At 38.8% G+C, this 18509-nt stretch overlaps 2 protein-coding genes across 4 annotated transcripts; both read left to right on the top strand.

Moving 5' to 3' along the window:
• Window positions 1-12469: 12469 nt before the first annotated feature.
• On the top strand, window positions 12470-14420 carry LOC131684837 (transmembrane protein 216-like). The gene is made up of 3 exons (XM_058968042.1): window positions 12470-12550; window positions 12609-13031; window positions 13084-14420. The coding sequence occupies exons 2-3, from the start codon at window positions 12812-12814 to the stop codon at window positions 13275-13277; spliced, it is 414 nt and encodes a 137-aa protein (XP_058824025.1). The 5' UTR covers window positions 12470-12550; window positions 12609-12811; the 3' UTR covers window positions 13278-14420.
• A 729-nt stretch (window positions 14421-15149) lies between these two features.
• Window positions 15150-16138, top strand: LOC131684835 (COMM domain-containing protein 10). 3 transcript variants are annotated; one of them, XM_058968040.1, is made up of 3 exons: window positions 15150-15248; window positions 15331-15406; window positions 15469-16138. In XM_058968040.1, the coding sequence occupies exons 2-3, from the start codon at window positions 15381-15383 to the stop codon at window positions 16058-16060; spliced, it is 618 nt and encodes a 205-aa protein (XP_058824023.1). In that variant the 5' UTR covers window positions 15150-15248; window positions 15331-15380; the 3' UTR covers window positions 16061-16138. The 3 variants fall into 3 exon arrangements, with proteins under 3 accessions (XP_058824023.1, XP_058824022.1, XP_058824024.1); XM_058968041.1 differs by having other exon boundaries at window positions 15171-15266; XM_058968039.1 differs by lacking the exon at window positions 15331-15406 and having other exon boundaries at window positions 15150-15266.
• Window positions 16139-18509: the final 2371 nt, after the last annotated feature.

Raw genomic sequence — 18509 nt, 5'->3', positions numbered from 1 at the left:
AGTTTTATATATGTCAGCTGGAGGAAAACAAAACCCCAATTAGTGTGTGTGAAAGGAATTGCATAGAACTCTACAGCGACAAGGTCTACCCCAAAAAAGTTTAGGCAGACTTCAATTGGACAAAAAATGATTAGAACGGGAATTTGAAAAAATTGAATCCTCTTGTATTGTTGGACATACAAAACGGCGATGAACACGGTATGGATTTTAGTTGCATTTTTCCCTCACTTGTTTATGTACTTTCTCACATTTACAGTTAAATGGCCAGGCTCCGACAGGTGTGGTTTCTGCGCTGGTCTATGTAGAGCACTCTTTCGGCGCGTGCTTGCCGTTACGGGAGAACGAAAGGAACAAATCAGGTGCACCCTGACGATGCCAAATTTCTTCATTGCCTCGCTAGTGCAATCTAACTACATTACATGTTACAAATGCCGCCGAACCCTCATACAGCAGCTAATTATTTTCGAAAGCTGCGGAAGATGCTGATGAATTAAACATTTTCCTTTGGAATTAAAAACCGAAATGCGCATCAAGGGAGAGAACGGGAAGATTTACGTTATTAGGGGGTTGGGAGAGGAAAAAGTAGAAATGGGTGATTTGTAGAGTGTTTTCGTCGATTTATGGATCCGGATCACAAGATGAAACAAAATAGTTCGAAGGGAGAAAAGGGATCTGATGGTTTGCCGCTAAAGAAGGATCGTTTATTACCCGTTCGGAACCGATGTCCATATTGTAATAAAGAGTTTGCGGACAAGTACCTGATGACGACGCACATTCGATGGCACACGAGTAGGTTAAGGTTTTACTGATTTTCTTTTCTGTAAATTCCAATTATATACTGTTTACTGTTACAGGTGAAAAGTCCTTCAAATGTGTCCCCACTGTTCGAAAACATTCTCTCAATCGATAACGCTGAAGATACACGTCAGGTTGCATACCCGGGAAAACTCCGTACGTGTGCGAATACTGCGACCGAGGGTTCACTCAATCCTACAATCTGACGGTGCACCTGCGAACCCAACACAACCAGATAATGGTATAGGACGCGAAGTCGACATGCTGCTCGAGCACAAATGTCGAGTATGTAGCAAGGTCTACCGATCGGCGAAAAGTTTCCGACTGCACGAGAAGTTGCATGCCACCGGGAAACTGTTCGATTGTCGCGATTGTGGTAAAAAGTATAACACATATGTGGCCAAATGCAAGGCTTCTAATACCTGAAAAAGATGTACTATTGTAAAATATGCAGCCAAACATTCAAGCATCAGCAAAGTGGGGTGTACCACATGAGCAAAGAGCAACAAAAACAAACACAAACGGTTCGACAGAGGTTTTGAGAGATCTGGAGACGGACGAAGGAGAGGCGATTTGCCGAAGCTAAAACAACTTTCTCGTTCCCAAATTGTTAAAGCTACCAAGCACAACACCGGGCAACTTGAGCAATTTTTCCTGAGCATGTTTTTGGCAAGTGGTGAGGATAGTGTACGCGTTTATTGGGTAGTATTTGGCGCACCAACATTAGTAGCGTAAATATCCAGCGCCAGACGCAGGTTCCGTTTGATGGATTCGATGGAATCGCTATCGACAGACTCTTCATCATCTCGACTTCCATGAGCTCATTCAGTACTTTATGATAAAATAACAATAGTCAACCCAGGCTACGGTCCGACCAGGATGTAGAATTCAACTAGATACATTCGACAATAATACCACGCAAGACTGCAGTATACTCAACTGCTATATGCTTTTCAAGAGCAGCTGATTCTTGGTGAACTATCGGAAAGGATTCAAAAGAAATGGCATTTGCTTACTTTTCAGCATGTATCAAACAATTGAATTCAAATAGTTTGTACTTCTCCGATTTATTTGACGCATGATTTTCCTGGAAAGACAAATACCAACAATACCAAAATAGCGCCGATTTTTTTTAACGTGGCGAATGAATAGACCTTTCTTGTCAGACCTAACCCCTATTTTTCTTATTTTTAATCAAAAGAGTTTACTTTTTTAAGAACAATTCTCTTGAGAATAGATTTTTAAAACGTTTCTTGACTTTTTTATGATTTTTTGAAAATTGAAAATTGCAAGAATGTTGAATATTTTTTTCACCAAATCAAGAATGGTGGGACACTAAATATCCGTTTCGGCAGCACTGTGTTCTATATTTCTGATTAAATTATCGGCAACACTGCAGATGAAGTGGTGAAACGCGGTACATTATTCATTAATGACTATAAACAAACCGAGTGAATATCATACTGTCAAATTTTATTTTTTGACTTTTCATGGTACTCGAGTTGAACAAAATTTAATACTTATTGGACAAACCGAAACAATTGTCCCCAATCGAACACAGTTTGATCTGTAGTGAATAGAATGTGGTTCGGCGTGAGACGAAAATGAGTCAGGTTCCAAGCCTAACGGCAAAGTGGCCAAGTGAAGCTGAGCTGGAGTTGAGGCTGATAGTAGGATGCGAGAAACCTGCTTGTAGCAAACCAGGGAAAACGCAGAATAACAGCCTGGCGGATTTGCACCGATTGCTTGCATTTACATTGACTGGTTCCAATTGATTTGCTGCAAGCAGGTTTCTTGAATGTTGCATCTTAATATTAGTACTGGCTCCAGCTGAATTTATCATCGCCACTCTGTTGTAAGGTGGCTGCGACGACAAACAAATACAATAATGATTACCAAGTTGATGATTTAAATTCACTACTCTTAAAATAACAAAATCTGATTTACATGCATATCGCTAGCCTCATTTGATAATATTCCGATTGCATGATTCGTAGAGTTTTCAGCGGTGCTCAACCTGACTGATCTACCTGTCGAATGCCGGAGGAGCTTAACACTGCTGTACGTAACCCTTAAACGCATACTGTTGCCATTTGCCAATATACCGAATTTTGTGATATAAAGCCTCTATGAGAGGTATATATCGCATCTATCCCGAAAAACGAAATTCATGCATTTAGGGAGTAATAGAAATTCGGAGTTGTCGTGCATCGCGGAAGTTCCTGTAGCGTACCGGGGAAGTTCTAATTGAGCATGCAAGTAGAAATATCAGATTCAAAGGAACACTTTTGTACAATTCTGACAAAAAGTGCAAACCCTTGGCCAAACTAGTACATAGAACTGCACAGTGCATATGAATTAAAAATTCTGAGATTACTATAAAAACATAATGCCAAACTTGGGTGCAACCAATATTTTTTATGCTAACGCTATAAGCATACCTTCCTGTGCCCTACATAAACGATTGTCCAGATAAATAAATCATCGTTTTACTCCGTAAAAAATAATTTAATAACCGGCAGAGAAGATGCACAATACATTTTTTGAGCGCATAAATTTAAAAAATGCAAAATATTGAGACTATACTAGGTTTGTTCTAGTATCAATAGAACCTGGAAGTACTCCGGAGCAAGCGGAGAAAATCGTTCCTGTATTGTCTTCTTCTTTTTTGTCTTTCTGGTAGCAAATCGGAGTAAAAAGGAGCAAGTATTTTTTGGTCCTGCTTGCTCCGGAGCAACTTCCGTGTACTGGAACAAACCTACTATTGCCATAACAATACTCTATTCTCCCCGAAATGCAGGCAGATACGATGTCTAGTCCTTGTCCGATAATAAGTGAACCAAACGTTACCGGCGATAAAATTTTCGTCCTGGTTGAATTTGTCCATATCTATTCTGAGTGCGCAATAATTATGTTTTTCTGTTCAGGAAAATCTCGTTGGTTTCGCAGATTAATACCAGTGCACTCACAACACATTCTACTGATTCAAACTATTCGGAATCCAGCTCAAATGCAACAACCGATTCCGCGCTCGATCGGAATAGGTCGTTGGATTTGAACTGGAATCCATACAGAACTCCGAACCGGTTCCGGAATGGGTTTTGACCGAATGTTTATCTCATATCATTAATAAATGCTGCTCAATAGGGAGAAGCACTTTGCTTCTTCTAGAGATTATAATCAATATGTCTGCAAGCTTGATAGTCACTATGAACGATTCATACCTGAAAATGTTTTGGAACTGAATGTATGATAAGTGAATCGCGTGGACCTGACGAGAAACGAATGATAGCAGGAACATCCAGGATAACAAGATTTGAGCTGCTGCTGGTATTTCATCTTCATTTCGCTTGATAGAAAGCGATAGATTCGTTCTAAAAATCATTTCAATGCATTCATAATTACCAATAATGCCAAGAATCACTAGATTTTTGGGCTTGGACTCGTGGGCACGAGAATAACCATCTGCCCATCTGATCTGAATAACCAACAATACGCTGCGACAAAAATTTACCCGCTTATTTCTAAAGCTATATTTCAATAGTACAGACTATCTATCCAACTACTGAAACCCATAAAAATTTGTCCTAATCTTAACATCTGTACTGAAGGTCCATTACCGTCATGACAAAATGAGTACTGCTGTTAGATTCCATAGATAAAAACGATTATTCAAACAATTTACTAATTGTAATTAATCACAATATATTAATAACTATTATCTCTGTGATAAAACAAAAATCTACTCTATGCAAACAACAAATATCATTCCGAATCGCCGTTGTTTTTCCCTGCCAACTTGAACTAGACAACTATCGCTTCCAAAATGATCTCGCGATGAAATAGAATTTGCATATTTCTTCTGCTCGCCCGTCCTTCCTGGAATGTACAATGCCCTACATTCTTATCAATCCTGTCAAATCTTGTAAACTGTTCATCGTCTGTGCAGAGCACTGTTTTGTAGTTGCCGGACAAATCTACGCCAATGCGAAAATCGGAGAAACTTTTGCTGTAATGGAAGTGAAACACGAACCATAAATTGTGCTGTTGAAAAACGTCAACCTTGTCGTCCTCATGTTTGCGTTAACATACACCGATAGGCAGTCTAGCCAAAGGAAACACTCTTCGGTGTGGTTCATGGTACGATCAAAATTGTTAAGGAATCAGTATTTCAACAACTTGTCATTGCCAATGGTGGCAAGCGTAGACTTATCCCGCGATCGATGATCATGTTCGGTGCTGAAGTTGTCGACATATTTGTGTACATATCCTTATCCATCAGTCAGGAATAAATTGTTTTATCGCCTACCGATGCATGATCGTGCGATATGCCAATGCGTTTTTCATCCGGCGCCGATGGTCAATGTATGAACCGCAATCGCCAATACCACGTGAGTGGTACAGTATTGAAGTAATCTCATCGAAGCGATAGCCGTCGAAGTTGTACTCGTCATGCCACCAGCGTAGGTTCGACAGTAAAAATCGAAGTACTTCGTATCTGTTCAAACCACATTTAGTTAGTTTATCTATGAAAACTTGTAGATCCCACGAAGCAATAACTTACTCTGAATAATTAAATAAACGACCGTCCTAGTGCCTTCAAGCACGGGAAGTAGCACGAATTGGTTCCATCTAACTGGTTCCTCTAGCATTCCATAGCGGCTACTGGTAACGGAGAAACTTATTTACTTATCATCTGATAACCAAAACATGTTTTGATTTTCTTTCAAACAACATGCACAGTAAAAAATTGTCGGTCGAAATAAGTTTGTCGCTCGTAGGAAAAAAACAACCTACACGTGCTTTTATTTTTAAAATAAAGCTTATTTTTATCAGTATTCTTCAATAGCCTAAACTTTTTTAATAATTATTTTTGTTTAGGTTGAAAGTTTTACTTTCAACTTAACAGCATGTGTTGGTTGTTTTTGCTTAGAGCAGACACTAACTTTTAACAATTTTTTTTTCTATGTGCATCGAAAGACGGGAAAAATAAGGCTTTTGACAAGATGAATGAATTATTTTATCATCAGTGATGCCAGTTTCCTTTATACAATAGCCAAAAGTGGAAATATAAAAGTCTGTAGATTGTCACAAAAATCTTCAATAAACTTGAAGCAAAAATGTAGTGTGTCGATATTTTAAATGATCAAAAACATTGAAGACTGGTTAAAATTAGCTGGTATATGTTTTGTTCTGCGAAATAAACGTAATCTGCAAAAAATCTGCAGCGAAACTGCAAAATCTGCAGAGCTTCTAATATATATGCATATCTGGCATCTTTATAACCTAATTTTAGTATTAACCACTGGAAATTCATCCAAATGGTGTGAAATGATGGGGAAACAAGGCAAGTTAGGTAATCAGAATATGGGGTTAAACAAGCACTTCGCATTATTTTTGATTTTTTCAATAGTTAGAGGTACCAAATCATCGCGGCAATATGCAGTAACGAATCGGGAATAAAAAATAAAGCGATCCAGCATATAAAACTTTTTTACGAGAAAGGTCTATTATTTAAAGTCACGTAAATAAAACAATCAATCAATCAGCCGAATTTCAAACCTTAACTTTTTTTTTCGTTTTGACAACAAATTCTGTCAAAACAAATCAGTTTCGCGTACGGCGCATTTTGCTATCCTGAATGAGCAAAGCACGTTTGTCAAACTTCTCCATCAACAAATTTGACAAATTTCTCCATTAACAAGTTTGACAAACTTCTCCATCAACAAGTTTGACAAACTTCTCCATCGACAAGTTTGACAAACTGCAGCGTTACGCTGTTTGAAGTTTTGACAAAGTGGTCAGTACACTGTTTGACAAATAGACAAATAATCGCTTTGACAAACACGAATGAAAAATTTGGCAAATTGTGTTTGATCAAATATTTGAAGATCCAGTACACAGCAGTTCAAATTTATTTCACGAAAGATGTCAAATATTTGACGTTATTACAAACAGTGTACTGGTAGCTTTATAAAACGAATTTAATTATGGCTAGTTGGACCAACTGACAAATGTCAAAAACTCTCCAAAGAAGACATTAGATTGTTAGATAGATTGTCAAAGTCAATTTGACATGAGATTTTGACGTCCAGATGCTTTTTAGTTGGACAATGGTCCAACTAGCGGAGGTCCAACTAAAAAGCGGTCCAGTTAAAAAGTGTCCAACCAGCGAATCCCGACTGTAAACTCCCTCTCTTTCGTTTTTCGCTGGAGGGAGATGCATTCATAGATTTAAAATTTCCTAGGTAATGCAAGTGCTCCGTGTAATTTTCCAAACCGAATTCATGCCCTAATCAACATCGTATGATATAAGAGCCTAACGAGGTCGTTAGGCTCTTATATCATACGATGTTCAGGGTATCATCCTAAGGGCAGATCACTCTAGAAATATATAACAAATTTGCACCAAATTACAAAAAATGCATTTTATTTCCATTTTTGCATCAACTTTGCACTCTCTCGTAGAAAAGTTTGTTTAGCAAACGTCCTACCAAATACAAATATGTTAATACGGAATGCTCTGATAATTTTTCGAGGACACATTTTATAACCCAGGTACAGCGATAAAGGTACACTGTCAGAGTGACAGCATACTTTGAGGAAACTGCTAAGATGTTTGAAAAATTTTGACATTTAATTTCGATTGTGTTTTGATTTCGTCCAAATCTTCGGACTAAGAATTAATATTTCGGGTACCATCACTAGTACGGAGCAGATTTCCTCCAGAAGTGTAATTGTATAGACTCACGTTCAGCGGAAAGGTACCAACTTTGGAAATTCACATTGCGAAAAACGTATAAGAATTTCCGAAAGTCTGCGAGACTCGTTTGAACAGTTTTCTACGCTTGAATTTAAACTTTTTTTTATTGCAAACATAAGTCTAAGTTGTAACAGTTAAGATAGTGTCCGTGATCGACTTATTTGCTCGATATACTCAAATATAGGGGTTAGGTTTAGATAGCACACAAGAAGCACTTTCTGGGGCATAATACAGCATAAGTTAGGTGGAACATTAGGTGTTTCCTAAAATAAGTAATTTAAAACAATTAAAAACAACCATTTTCGAAAATGCTGCGATTCGGAACAATTACCAATATTACAGTTTCCAAAATGCCATGTATTTTACCGGTTCACAAAGAAATCCAGGTTGAAAATGAGTGATGTCAAAATCTTTATTTGTAAACCAGCCAGGTTACAGGTTTGGTAAAAATGGACAGTTCCTGTCCTTGCTGGGTAGTTTATCATGTATTATTATACATGATTAATTTCGTCCAAGCATCGTGCCTTGACTACATGGCGGGATTATGTTCAAGCTTAAGAAATTAAGTTTAATTTTTAAATTCACCACACAAATAATGAAAACTACATTTTTTTCTGCAAAATGCTAATGTTGCGTCAAAAAGATGGGTGGGTAATGTCTGCGACATAACCAGAGAGATGTAGAATACATAAGGAACCCGTTCTTCAAATATGTTGATACTCATTGGAATTTTCGGACAAAAGGTGATTTGGGCGAGGAATATTTCAAATTATTCTTTACAAAAATGATGGTGGTCCTGAAAAGGACCGTTTTTGTTGGCGTTGTTGGCCTTGGTGAGGGAGATGGCTAACGATGAAATGAATTGTTAGCATGAGGAAGTCGCATAGTACTGGCCAATGGCAGAACAGATAATAATTGATTCCTGAAAATCAATTTTTCTTTATTCATGTAAATTATATATACTTACAAATCTAATAGAAGATTCCTGGTCATATTTCTGAATCATTAGTGCGAACATTGTGTAATTTGGTTAAGTAACCGGAGCGTCGTGATTTCAATTCGAGACGTTAATTTAAATCTAATAATATTCAACAGAATCACGTTTGAATGGGAAATTTTCAAATAATTCTCTATGGTAATAATGGTGGTTCTGAAAAGAACCTTTGGTATCGGCTTTGGGTTTGATCGTGATGCGCTGGATCGTTGGATATATTTAGCATGATAGTTTCTCTTAAACACATGCAATTGAAGCAACACTGATCACTAGAGGGATGGTGAGGGAACACGCACATTCGTTTTGGTAATTCTGATAATAACAGTAGAAAGGAATGGAAAAGCAGTGCACGAAACGAGCGAGAGGATAATTTAAATTTTTGTTCCCTGTGCAAGCTACTTCTTTCCACACAACGTATTATGTTGCTTGTTGAAAATTTGTTACACATCTTAAAATGAAAGTTTCAGTTTAACTCTCACTAGAACGCAATTGATTGGTCCTGAAAAGAACCGTTGCTTTTATTGTAATTTACGCCCACTCCCAGCGGACACTGTGAGCCAGTTTGATTTCTTTTGCGAGAAAGTTACGTACTTGGCGCTCTATTTTGTATCCTCAACAAACCGACCAAGTAGGCATCACTGGCTTCATTACGCCTGAGTTTTGTAAGCGTAGCTCGAATTTGAAGTAACACACAACCTTACGAACCAGACGCTGGAATGTTATCCAGCGGATTAGTTGCTCCGTTGCCCTTTAGTTGGGGCGAAATACTGGCATGGCGACAGTTCCTGATCGGTAGTTAGTTGCGATGGGCTACCAGTAGCTGGGGCACTTTTGCGGACCGTCATCATTGCCAACTGCTTTCCTCCGGTAGACTGGCTGCTTGCTAGTGCTTCAACGAATACGAATGATGAGAAAAACTGACCGACCAATATTCATATATGAAAACACGAGAAAGCACTACTATCGCTCTCTCGCTCGTTTTCGTGCCATTCCTGTCCCTTTCCTTTCCGTTCGGCTACCAATACTAGCATAACCAAAACGAATATTCTGTCTTTCCATCGCCTTCAATCTAGTGGCCAGTGCTAGCAAACTTGCATGTTCAGTTTTTCAATAACAACATTCCAACAATATTTTCAAAGAATGTTGCAGATTTGAAAAGAAGGAAGGAAAAGATTTTCACAAATTTAATTTCTTTTGTCTTATTTGTTAGCGCTGATACTGGCCATGGGATGGTGGGGGAACATCCACATTCGTTTTAGTTATGATGGTATTAGCAGCAGAAAGGAATGGAAAAGCAGTGCACGAAAACGAGCGAGAGAGGATAATTTAAATTCTCTTTCTTTCGTTCCACACATCGTATTTCATATATAGCTTTCTGAAAATTATTTGTTATACACCATAAAATGTAAATTTCAGTTTAACTCTTATTAGAACACAATTAATTGGTCCTGTAAAGAACCGTTGTTTTATTGCGGGAGCATAATTCAGACGCACTCCCCGCGGACACGTTGAGCCAATTTAATGTATTTGGCCTAAAAGTTATGCGCTTGGCGCACTATTTTGCATTCTCGAACAAACCGACCAAGTAGGCATCGTTGGCTTCTCGGGGCATCATTACGACTGAGCTTAGCTCGACTTTGCAGTCCTGCACAATCTCACGGCCCAGACGCTGGAACGATATCCTACAGATTAGTTGCTCTGTTGCCCTTTAGTTGCGGCGAAATTCTTGCAGGGCGACAGTTCCTGATCGCGTTGCGATGAGTCACCAGTAGCTGGGGCACTTTTTCCGACCGTCGTCATCGCCAACTGCTTTCCTCCGGTGGACTGGCTGCTTGCTAGTGCTTGAACTTGAACGAATACGAATGATGAGAAAAACTGACCGACAGATATTTTTATAATCGCGCTAATATGCACTACTATCGCTTTCTCGCTCGTTCTCGTGCCGTGCATGAGCCTTTCCTTTCCGTCCGGCTTCTAATGGCCTAACCAAAGGAATATGCCGTCTTTCCCCCACCAACTGCTCTCGTCAAGCAACCCAATGCGAATAATCATAGGAACAAACATGTAGTGGACCTATATATAAACTTTTCATTATTTTATTGTTCGGTTGGTCTACCAAAGTGACGGCTCTGTGCGGGATGGGCTGAAAATTTTCACTTTTCCGAGTCGTTTTCGAAAGATTTTTCAAAACATAATTTTTTGTTATTAGTGCATGTTATACATACTTCAAATTTTAATACAGCATAGAGGAACATATTTTCAACAAATTGGTCTAAAAATCAAATCATTCTGTTAAGTATGATAAAAGTTATTAACGTTCAAAATCTGACGCGGCGCCGCAGCCGATATTTTGAAACGGGACCCCTATATTGAAAGCTTAAATGTATTCTACATTAAAATAAAAATGAAAACAAGCAGTTTGCTTGGATTAGATATCGTTGCCAGTTTTAATTATTTTTAACAATTGTGAACTGTCAAGAGAAAACGGATGCATTGGGTAGTAAAATTAGCCTCCTTGGTGAGCCAAAAACTGAAGATGCATTTGTATGGGACCTTGGCGTATTTAATTTGTATTTGGTCCTACGCTGATTCACTTTGTTCGACGTTTTGTTGAATGTAGGGCTAATTTTTGTAGGGTTTTGACGTCTTGCACGCAACGCAAAATACATTGCACGCAACGCAAAATACATTACGAATTTCTATTTTGATGGAAAGAAATGCATTTAATTTTGCTGATTTTTAAAAATGCATCACAAGTGATCTGCCCCTAGGTATCATCCAAACAATATGTGGAATCGTTGCACTATATGGGTTCAAGTTCGTGTATATTTTTTTTATTAGGTTGGTATTTTCAATAAACTGTCGGAAGCAAGCGAACCTGTGATCCACTCGTTTGCCCGGCTTACTCAAACATAGGGGCTATCCTTAAGGTTAGTTTACAGTTCGGGAAATGGCTCACGCGATTTCGCACGGGGTTTTCGTCGGGATTTGATCAGGGAAAATTTCCCGACGAGATCTCTCCAAACTGTCAAACCAAAAACTCTGCTGCTTCTTAAAAATAGAAACAGTATCAAACTTGCAGCAAATTGCAAACCTTATAAAAATACTATTTTCCCCGTCGGAAACAATTTGTGTTGAATTGTTCCCGGCCGGATTTCTGTGTGGAGAGTTTTAAAATTCCGTGATGTTTCCCGCGGTTGGGTTTACACTTCAGGAAAACTGTCATTTTTGTGTACACTTATTTCCCGTCCCGAGATTTGAAATCCCGAGTTCCATTTAAAATACACAGGGACCCAAATCCTGTGACACGTTTTCCGAACTGTAAACTTGCCTTTAGTTTAAGTCCGACTGAGCGGTAACGAAGTCGGACAGCACGCGTGAAAGCGATGTGGTGTAGCCACATTGGGTGGTGAAAACAAAATAAAATTGGCAACGCTAGCAAAATGTAAACACAAATGAACACTCCGGATGAACCTATCGTCAATTGACATTGCGACGAATTTTGATTTGGGTCAATAATATGGGCCCTAAATTGAGTTCTACAAGATGACGACACGAATGAACTCATGATGAATGAAGTTCATGTTTGACAATTCTCGGTGGTTTTACTTTATCCGTTGCGTGAGTGCGAGTGCAACGGGAGCTTATCTGTTACATTCGGCGACTCGCGTAACTCCCATGTAAACAAACCACCGAGAATTGCCAAACGAAGTTCATCCGGCTCATTTTGTAGGGTTATGTCGGTTGGTGTAAACTGCCGGACCCTGTAATAAACCGTGCAACCAGATTGCTTTTAGTCACTCCGCGGATCTTTACATTTAATACCATCGTCTTTGGTTACAAGCTGTCACAATCTAGTACTTCTCGTAGGTTTTCTTATTTAGTACACCTCGGAGAATGTAGTGCTAAAAATAAACATTTTCCATCAAAACTGGGCAAGTATTTTTCGTATTCTTGAAAAGATTTATATTTCCTAGTTATATCCATTTTAATTTACAGTAAGTTTCGCTTTACTTGGAAGCTGAACTATACGGTTCTCATTTAATGTTCTTACAGTGTCAATTCGTGCGGTAGACTAATCGTTCTGGATACTCTGTGAAGTCTAGAAGCACCACCCACAGTTCAGTAACTTTTACTGCTGGTGGGGGTGGTGCTAATATACATACTTCCTGTTTTCACTTATCGTCGGAGTGGTAGGAAGCACGAAACGCCAGCATTTTCGAAAAAGGAAAAAATTAACATCTGGCGAGTAGCGCAAAATGGGCAACCCAAGCTTGACATATGAGATTTTACTCTACTTGAACTCATTCTACTTCGGGATGTTTGCAGCATGCGAGCTGGGAATGATGTCCCTCAAGGCAGTGAGTCTACCTTATCCACAAGCGAGTCTAATGAGAGATACATGCGTGCTGATCTCACTTTGCCTGATCGAGACCGTACGAGTTGTTCTCGGTCGGAGGGGCACCCTCAGTGACCATGGTAAGTGCTCATTCTCCCGATAAAAAATAAAATAACGTTTGTTCTATTGCAGGATGGCAGGTCATATTATCTGTTTTTTTGACGATTCCTTCCGGATTAGGAATAAGTTATCTCTTGCTTTATCAATTCAAATTGTTCCGCCTCGAATTTATCCTATGTGCCTTAATGTTAACTTTACAGACAACAGAGCTGCTGTTTGCGTTACTGTTCGTATTCACACTCTGCCGTCCAGTCTCGTACGATTAGGCTCGCTGTCTGTCTTGAGTTACTCGAATTGGTTTCAAATACAAGCATATTGATACAAATCAATGTTGCTGCGAAAACAGTAAACCTCAATCAATCCTCAAAAAAATCTGCAATACAGGACGTTGGAATATCATCGCGATCCATTGATAGTTGACCTTATGTATCAATCAGCATAACGATACTTCACTAGAAGTTCGTCATTCAGCAGACAATGCCAGCTCAAAATTGAGATCGAACTCGTCGCGAACCATATTATCGAATTAATTAACTCCCTCGGAAGGCACAGTAGACAGGTGTTGTATCGTTAACGCACCTTTTCCGACTGATACTACACTCAAGCTTCACATGGTTTGGATAGTTCAGTTGTTTTAAAAAATATCAATTTGTAGATTTTATAAGTTATTTATTTGTAGCTCGTAGGTAATCGATCTGTAACAATTTAATTGCACTACAGTTAGTACGCGTGTTTTAAAAATTTGTAAAGCTAGTCACTCGACCAAAGATGATTTTTTTGTAACAACATTTCAATTGTCCTAGTTTAGAAACACAAACTTTTGAACTAGGATATATAAATAAAAAAACGGGTTTATGAACCTTTGATAAAAGATGTATAACAGCTGTGACAAAAGTAAAACATTTTTCAACGTTTGAAGGAAAGTTCTTTTACAATTGAAAAAAAAATAGGATTAAAGGTAGTTAATTGAAAAAGTAATCGAAAACTGCAATATATTCTGAACATGTTTTAGACAATTTACACCGAACAAAAAAATAATTAAATGTTTAACAAAAACGAACATTTCACATGCCATCTATTCCTAACTATTGATATAAATTTAGGTAGCAATACTCCGTGTTATGAAAAATCCATAACATAAAAACTGTTTAGACGAATCAAACACTCAAACTACCAGCCTTCCAACGCAATTAACGTAGAATTTTCATCATATTTTGCGGTATCTGTGTCGGTAGTTGCTAGAAGAGAAGTTTTCTGAATTACCATTTACGCGTTTTTCCCTTTTCTACCTTTAATATACGACACCCATCGCCATGGCAGCCCGTAGACATTTTTAAGACAAGCAAGTGATGTTTTGTTATAACCTTCAACAAAAGACTTTTCAATAAAAAATATCTATGCCGAAAAGAAAAAAATGTTTTATCTCAAATATGGTATGTATTAGAAACTAGAGCGCTCTAGTTAGAGTGTGGCCATGACGTATCCAAACGAACATGAAATTTGACGCATTCGCAATGGAAATACGTCAGATTTCTGCTCGTTTGGATACGCCAAACTCGTCTTGGCCACACTCTAACTAGAGTGCTCTATTAGAAACCCAATGTGTGCTTACATCCCCTGAACATGTCTATGGTACATAATATTAGACGCTGGTCTCATAAGTATTGTACGTTTGAGCTCTGAAAACAAAGGATTCGTATAGTGTCAATATATGCGTCAGAATAATTTGACATATACTTCAACATTCCTTGGTTTGCAACTTCCTAATTCGACGAATTTTCAATCGAACTTCTTACGTGTACCCAGCCCACAGTTTTTTTAATTCTCTCCGAGCGTCTCTGTATTTATACCATCGTCTCTGGATTATTCATATCAATACAGAGATGCCAGATTTGCAGACAAGTCTGCAAATTCGCAGATTTTTAATTTAAGCTGCAGATTTTTTCGATGACGCAGATATTTGCAGATTTTCTAGTTTGGTTGCAGATATTTGCAGATTTTTTAGTTTGGTTGCAGATATTTACAGATTTTTGAATGTAAAGGCTTTTGGTTACACTAGCTTTCCTGACATTTTTTGTTCTTCCCAGACTCTTAAAATTATTATTGCAGACATTTGAAAAAAGTACCTGGCATCTCTGTATCAATATTTTGATTCAAAATATTGTTGTTTATCAATTAGATTAAAAACTGCTGTTCACTGTAAGGTTAAAAGAAACCATGTCCTCTCAACCAATCTGGTACACGGAAACTGAAATGTAATTTTAAACCAGCTTTACGTTCGACTTATATCATTCTCGTTTTTTCCTGATGCTACACCAGGGAAGTGCAAAAAAAGATGGACTGATTACGCTGATTACACCCAAGTTTGAATGAATCCAGCACCGACTAAACCGGTGTAGTGCACAGTCAAAAACGAAAATGCCATCACTGTAGAAGCTTAATTTCTGTTTGTTCCAGGCTAATCCGTGGAACCAGTGTGTGCCGAGATCGCCTTTCAGATGAATGTTTCTCTAACCTTACTGAGTACCTGTTCAAAACTATCGACAATCCGACCGAGACTTCAGCGGAGCACACCGCAAGCGACATCGAAACGCTTCAAAACGATAGTCAATTGAATGAGCAAGATTTCAAACTAGCCCTGCAAACTTTAGCGTATCTGGTGAGGCGTTCGCTAAAATTTATGTTAAAACCTTCGACTTTACAGTCGGATCTACGCAATCGACTACTGCTGGATGAGAATAAGAGCAATATTCTCGTTAAACATTGGATCCAAGCGACGAAGATAATACTCGACTCGTTAAAGCCTTCTGAAGGCGACCGGGGTAGCGAGGGCTCAGCATCCAATCAACTCGCGGATGTTTCGTGGAAGGTGCGAGCTCAACTGTCTTCCGAACCACGACAAAAGGATAAGCTGGCACTTGGTCAACTGGAACTGAAAACCACCAAAAAGGCAATCAATCTGGAGCTGAACAGTACCGAAATTGTCGATTTTTATAATCAGTTGGAGCGAATACAAGCGGAGCTGGATTCGTTGAAATCAAAAGCATGATAGATGTATCGAGAGCTTAACCGACGATATTTGTTGAATAAAACTTGATTAATTCCGTTCTTGTTAGAACCAAAACTATTCTATGGAAGCTGTCCTTCAATGTCAGCTGCTTTCTCCAAGCAGCCCAGATAAGCCGTGTAGTGTATCTCATTTGGCATAGGACGTTATGAATACAGCCTACAAGGAAGAACAATTGAAAACGTCGACTCGATCCGTGACTTGGAAGTTGAGCTTTTCCGACCATATCACCGCAACAACTGCTAAGGCTTTCGGAATGCTGGGCTTCTGAAAGCGGAACACCGCGGACTTCTGACTTCTTCGCACTAAAGGCACTTTACTGTGCCCTGGTTAGAAGTGTTCTGAAGTACGCTGTACAAGTGTGGGCACCATATCATGTTCAAAATGACCGACTAGAACATATAAAAAGATGTGCGATTTCCTCTCAGGAAACTCATGGTAATCTACTCAGTCTGCGGACTCTGGCGACTCACCGTATCTTTCTGCAGTTTTTGTTTTCGATTTGCTGTAAAGTAATATCGACAGTCCAGATCTTCACCCTTATTCTTGTTTACGACGAAGGCAAGGTTCGTTCGAAAGTGGTTTGTATTCCCGTTTACGACAGCAAAATCAAATGTGCTTTTTATTCGTTCGAATCGCATTCGAACGAATATCGCATTCGTCGTAAACAAGAATATGGGTGCTCGGGCGTTAATTTGTATGCGCCCCCTCGCGTTCTTCGTAACCCCACTCAGTTTTCTAGACACCGTATTGCATATGGACAAAATAATCCACTGGAAAGATGTTGCCGCAGATTTAACGAAACTTCTTCATTGTTTCATCTTAGCATTTCCAAGCATATGTTTAAGTTATTAATAGGAAATACAGGAGAACCCGGGGCTATTAAGTCCGTGGGGGTAATTCAGACCCCCTCGATTTCTTAGAAATTGTATGAATTTGTGACCGTCGTACATAGTCTTTTAGAAAGGAGATACAACGTGCTTAATTTTTTGCCATCCTCAAAATCAATATAATGGTAAAACCGTGATAAAAGCAACAAGTAAAAGAAGTATATTGGAAAGCTTTAGGCTCCTATTTTATGGATTCTATAACATTTCCCCGAAAACCATTCTCCAGAAAATAAAATGCCGAAGCTTTTTCCCCAGAAACATATTTTCCCAAAAGTACCAAATGCCTGAAAACTACTTTCCAGAAAGTATACTATAGATAGATTTAGACATGATGATAATTCACTGATACAATAAATGGTATATACTGATTGGATATGCTTACAGTTTGTTGGCCGTTACAATGCGTTTGAGTTCTTCAAATATGACCTATCCTTCATCTCTGAACCCAACTAGTGGCAGCGATTCATCCGAGTATTGCTCACCGAGTAGTCGGTTTTGTCATCCGTTGACGTGGTGATGCATAAGACCGATAAAAAACGAGAATTAAAATTAGAAAATTATGAAGTTTATTTTGTTATTGAGTGTTAATTTGATTTTTGACAAGAAAGAGTAGAAACAAGCAAAGATGGATGGAGTTAGAACACAAATATAGATTATTTTTAGTATGCTTGGATAATGTAAAGGGAGAGTAAATTTTATTTATTATTTTTATTTATTTATTTGTTCTAAATTAATTAAAAATTCCTAATAGCTAACTTATAACTAGATTTGGTGACATTAACGTCGAACAGATGTGAAGTTCCGTTGAATTTGTAGCAACATCTATCCACAGGATGGTATTGACCGTAAACAGTACGATGTCTAGGAATCCACAAAAGAGAACGGTTCCTTAGGGCGCGAGGACGTACAAACACATCCGTGCAAGAATATCTGGGCAGTCAATAGGTTTGTTCCAGTACCAGGAGAAACTGGAAGTACTCCGGAGCAAACAGGGAGAAAATCGTTCCTGTATTATCTTTTTGTCTTTTTCATCTTCTGGTAGCAAATCGGAGTGAAAAGGAGCAAGATTTTTTTGCTCCGGAGATACAGGGAGTGACTTCCGTGTACTGGAACAAACCTAATGTTATTACACAACATATCAAATATAAACATTCTTTGCAAGAATGTGCGGCGGAACTCTAACGTCGGTAACTCAAGCAGCATGCACCTATCGTTGTAGGGTGGTAGATGGGCAGGGTCGTTCCACGGCAAATTTCTTAGAGCGTATCGCACGAAACATCTTTGTACGCGTTCTAATCGGTTTATTTGGACGTTGTGATGTGGAGCCCACACTTGCACAGCATACTCCAAAATGCTTCGCACCAATCCGCAATATAGAGATTTTAGTGCGTAGAAATCGTTAAAGCCAGCGGTATTTCGGTTCAGGAAACCAAGTATTGCGAATGCCTTCGCCGTCGTTGCGGTGATGTGATCCGAGAAGCTAAGCTTTCTATCAAAAAGCACTCCCAAGTCACGAATGGAGTCCACTCTTTCGATGACGC

Source organism: Topomyia yanbarensis, chromosome 2 (genome assembly GCF_030247195.1).
Source record: "Topomyia yanbarensis strain Yona2022 chromosome 2, ASM3024719v1, whole genome shotgun sequence".
NCBI classification, from domain to species: domain Eukaryota; kingdom Metazoa; phylum Arthropoda; class Insecta; order Diptera; family Culicidae; genus Topomyia; species Topomyia yanbarensis.
This window is presented reverse-complemented; position numbering and strand designations above follow the sequence as displayed.

Coding starts and splice junctions, on each gene's coding strand:
- LOC131684837 (XM_058968042.1), top strand. CDS start 12,812: ATGGGCAACCCAAGCTTGACATATGAGATTTTACTCTACTTGAACTCA. Junction 13,032..13,083: donor GGGCACCCTCAGTGACCATG/GTAAGTGCTCAT, acceptor GTTCTATTGCAG/GATGGCAGGTCATATTATCT.
- LOC131684835 (XM_058968039.1), top strand. CDS start 15,229: ATGTCCTCTCAACCAATCTGGTACACGGAAACTGAAAT. Junction 15,267..15,468: donor TGGTACACGGAAACTGAAAT/GTAATTTTAAAC, acceptor TGTTTGTTCCAG/GCTAATCCGTGGAACCAGTG.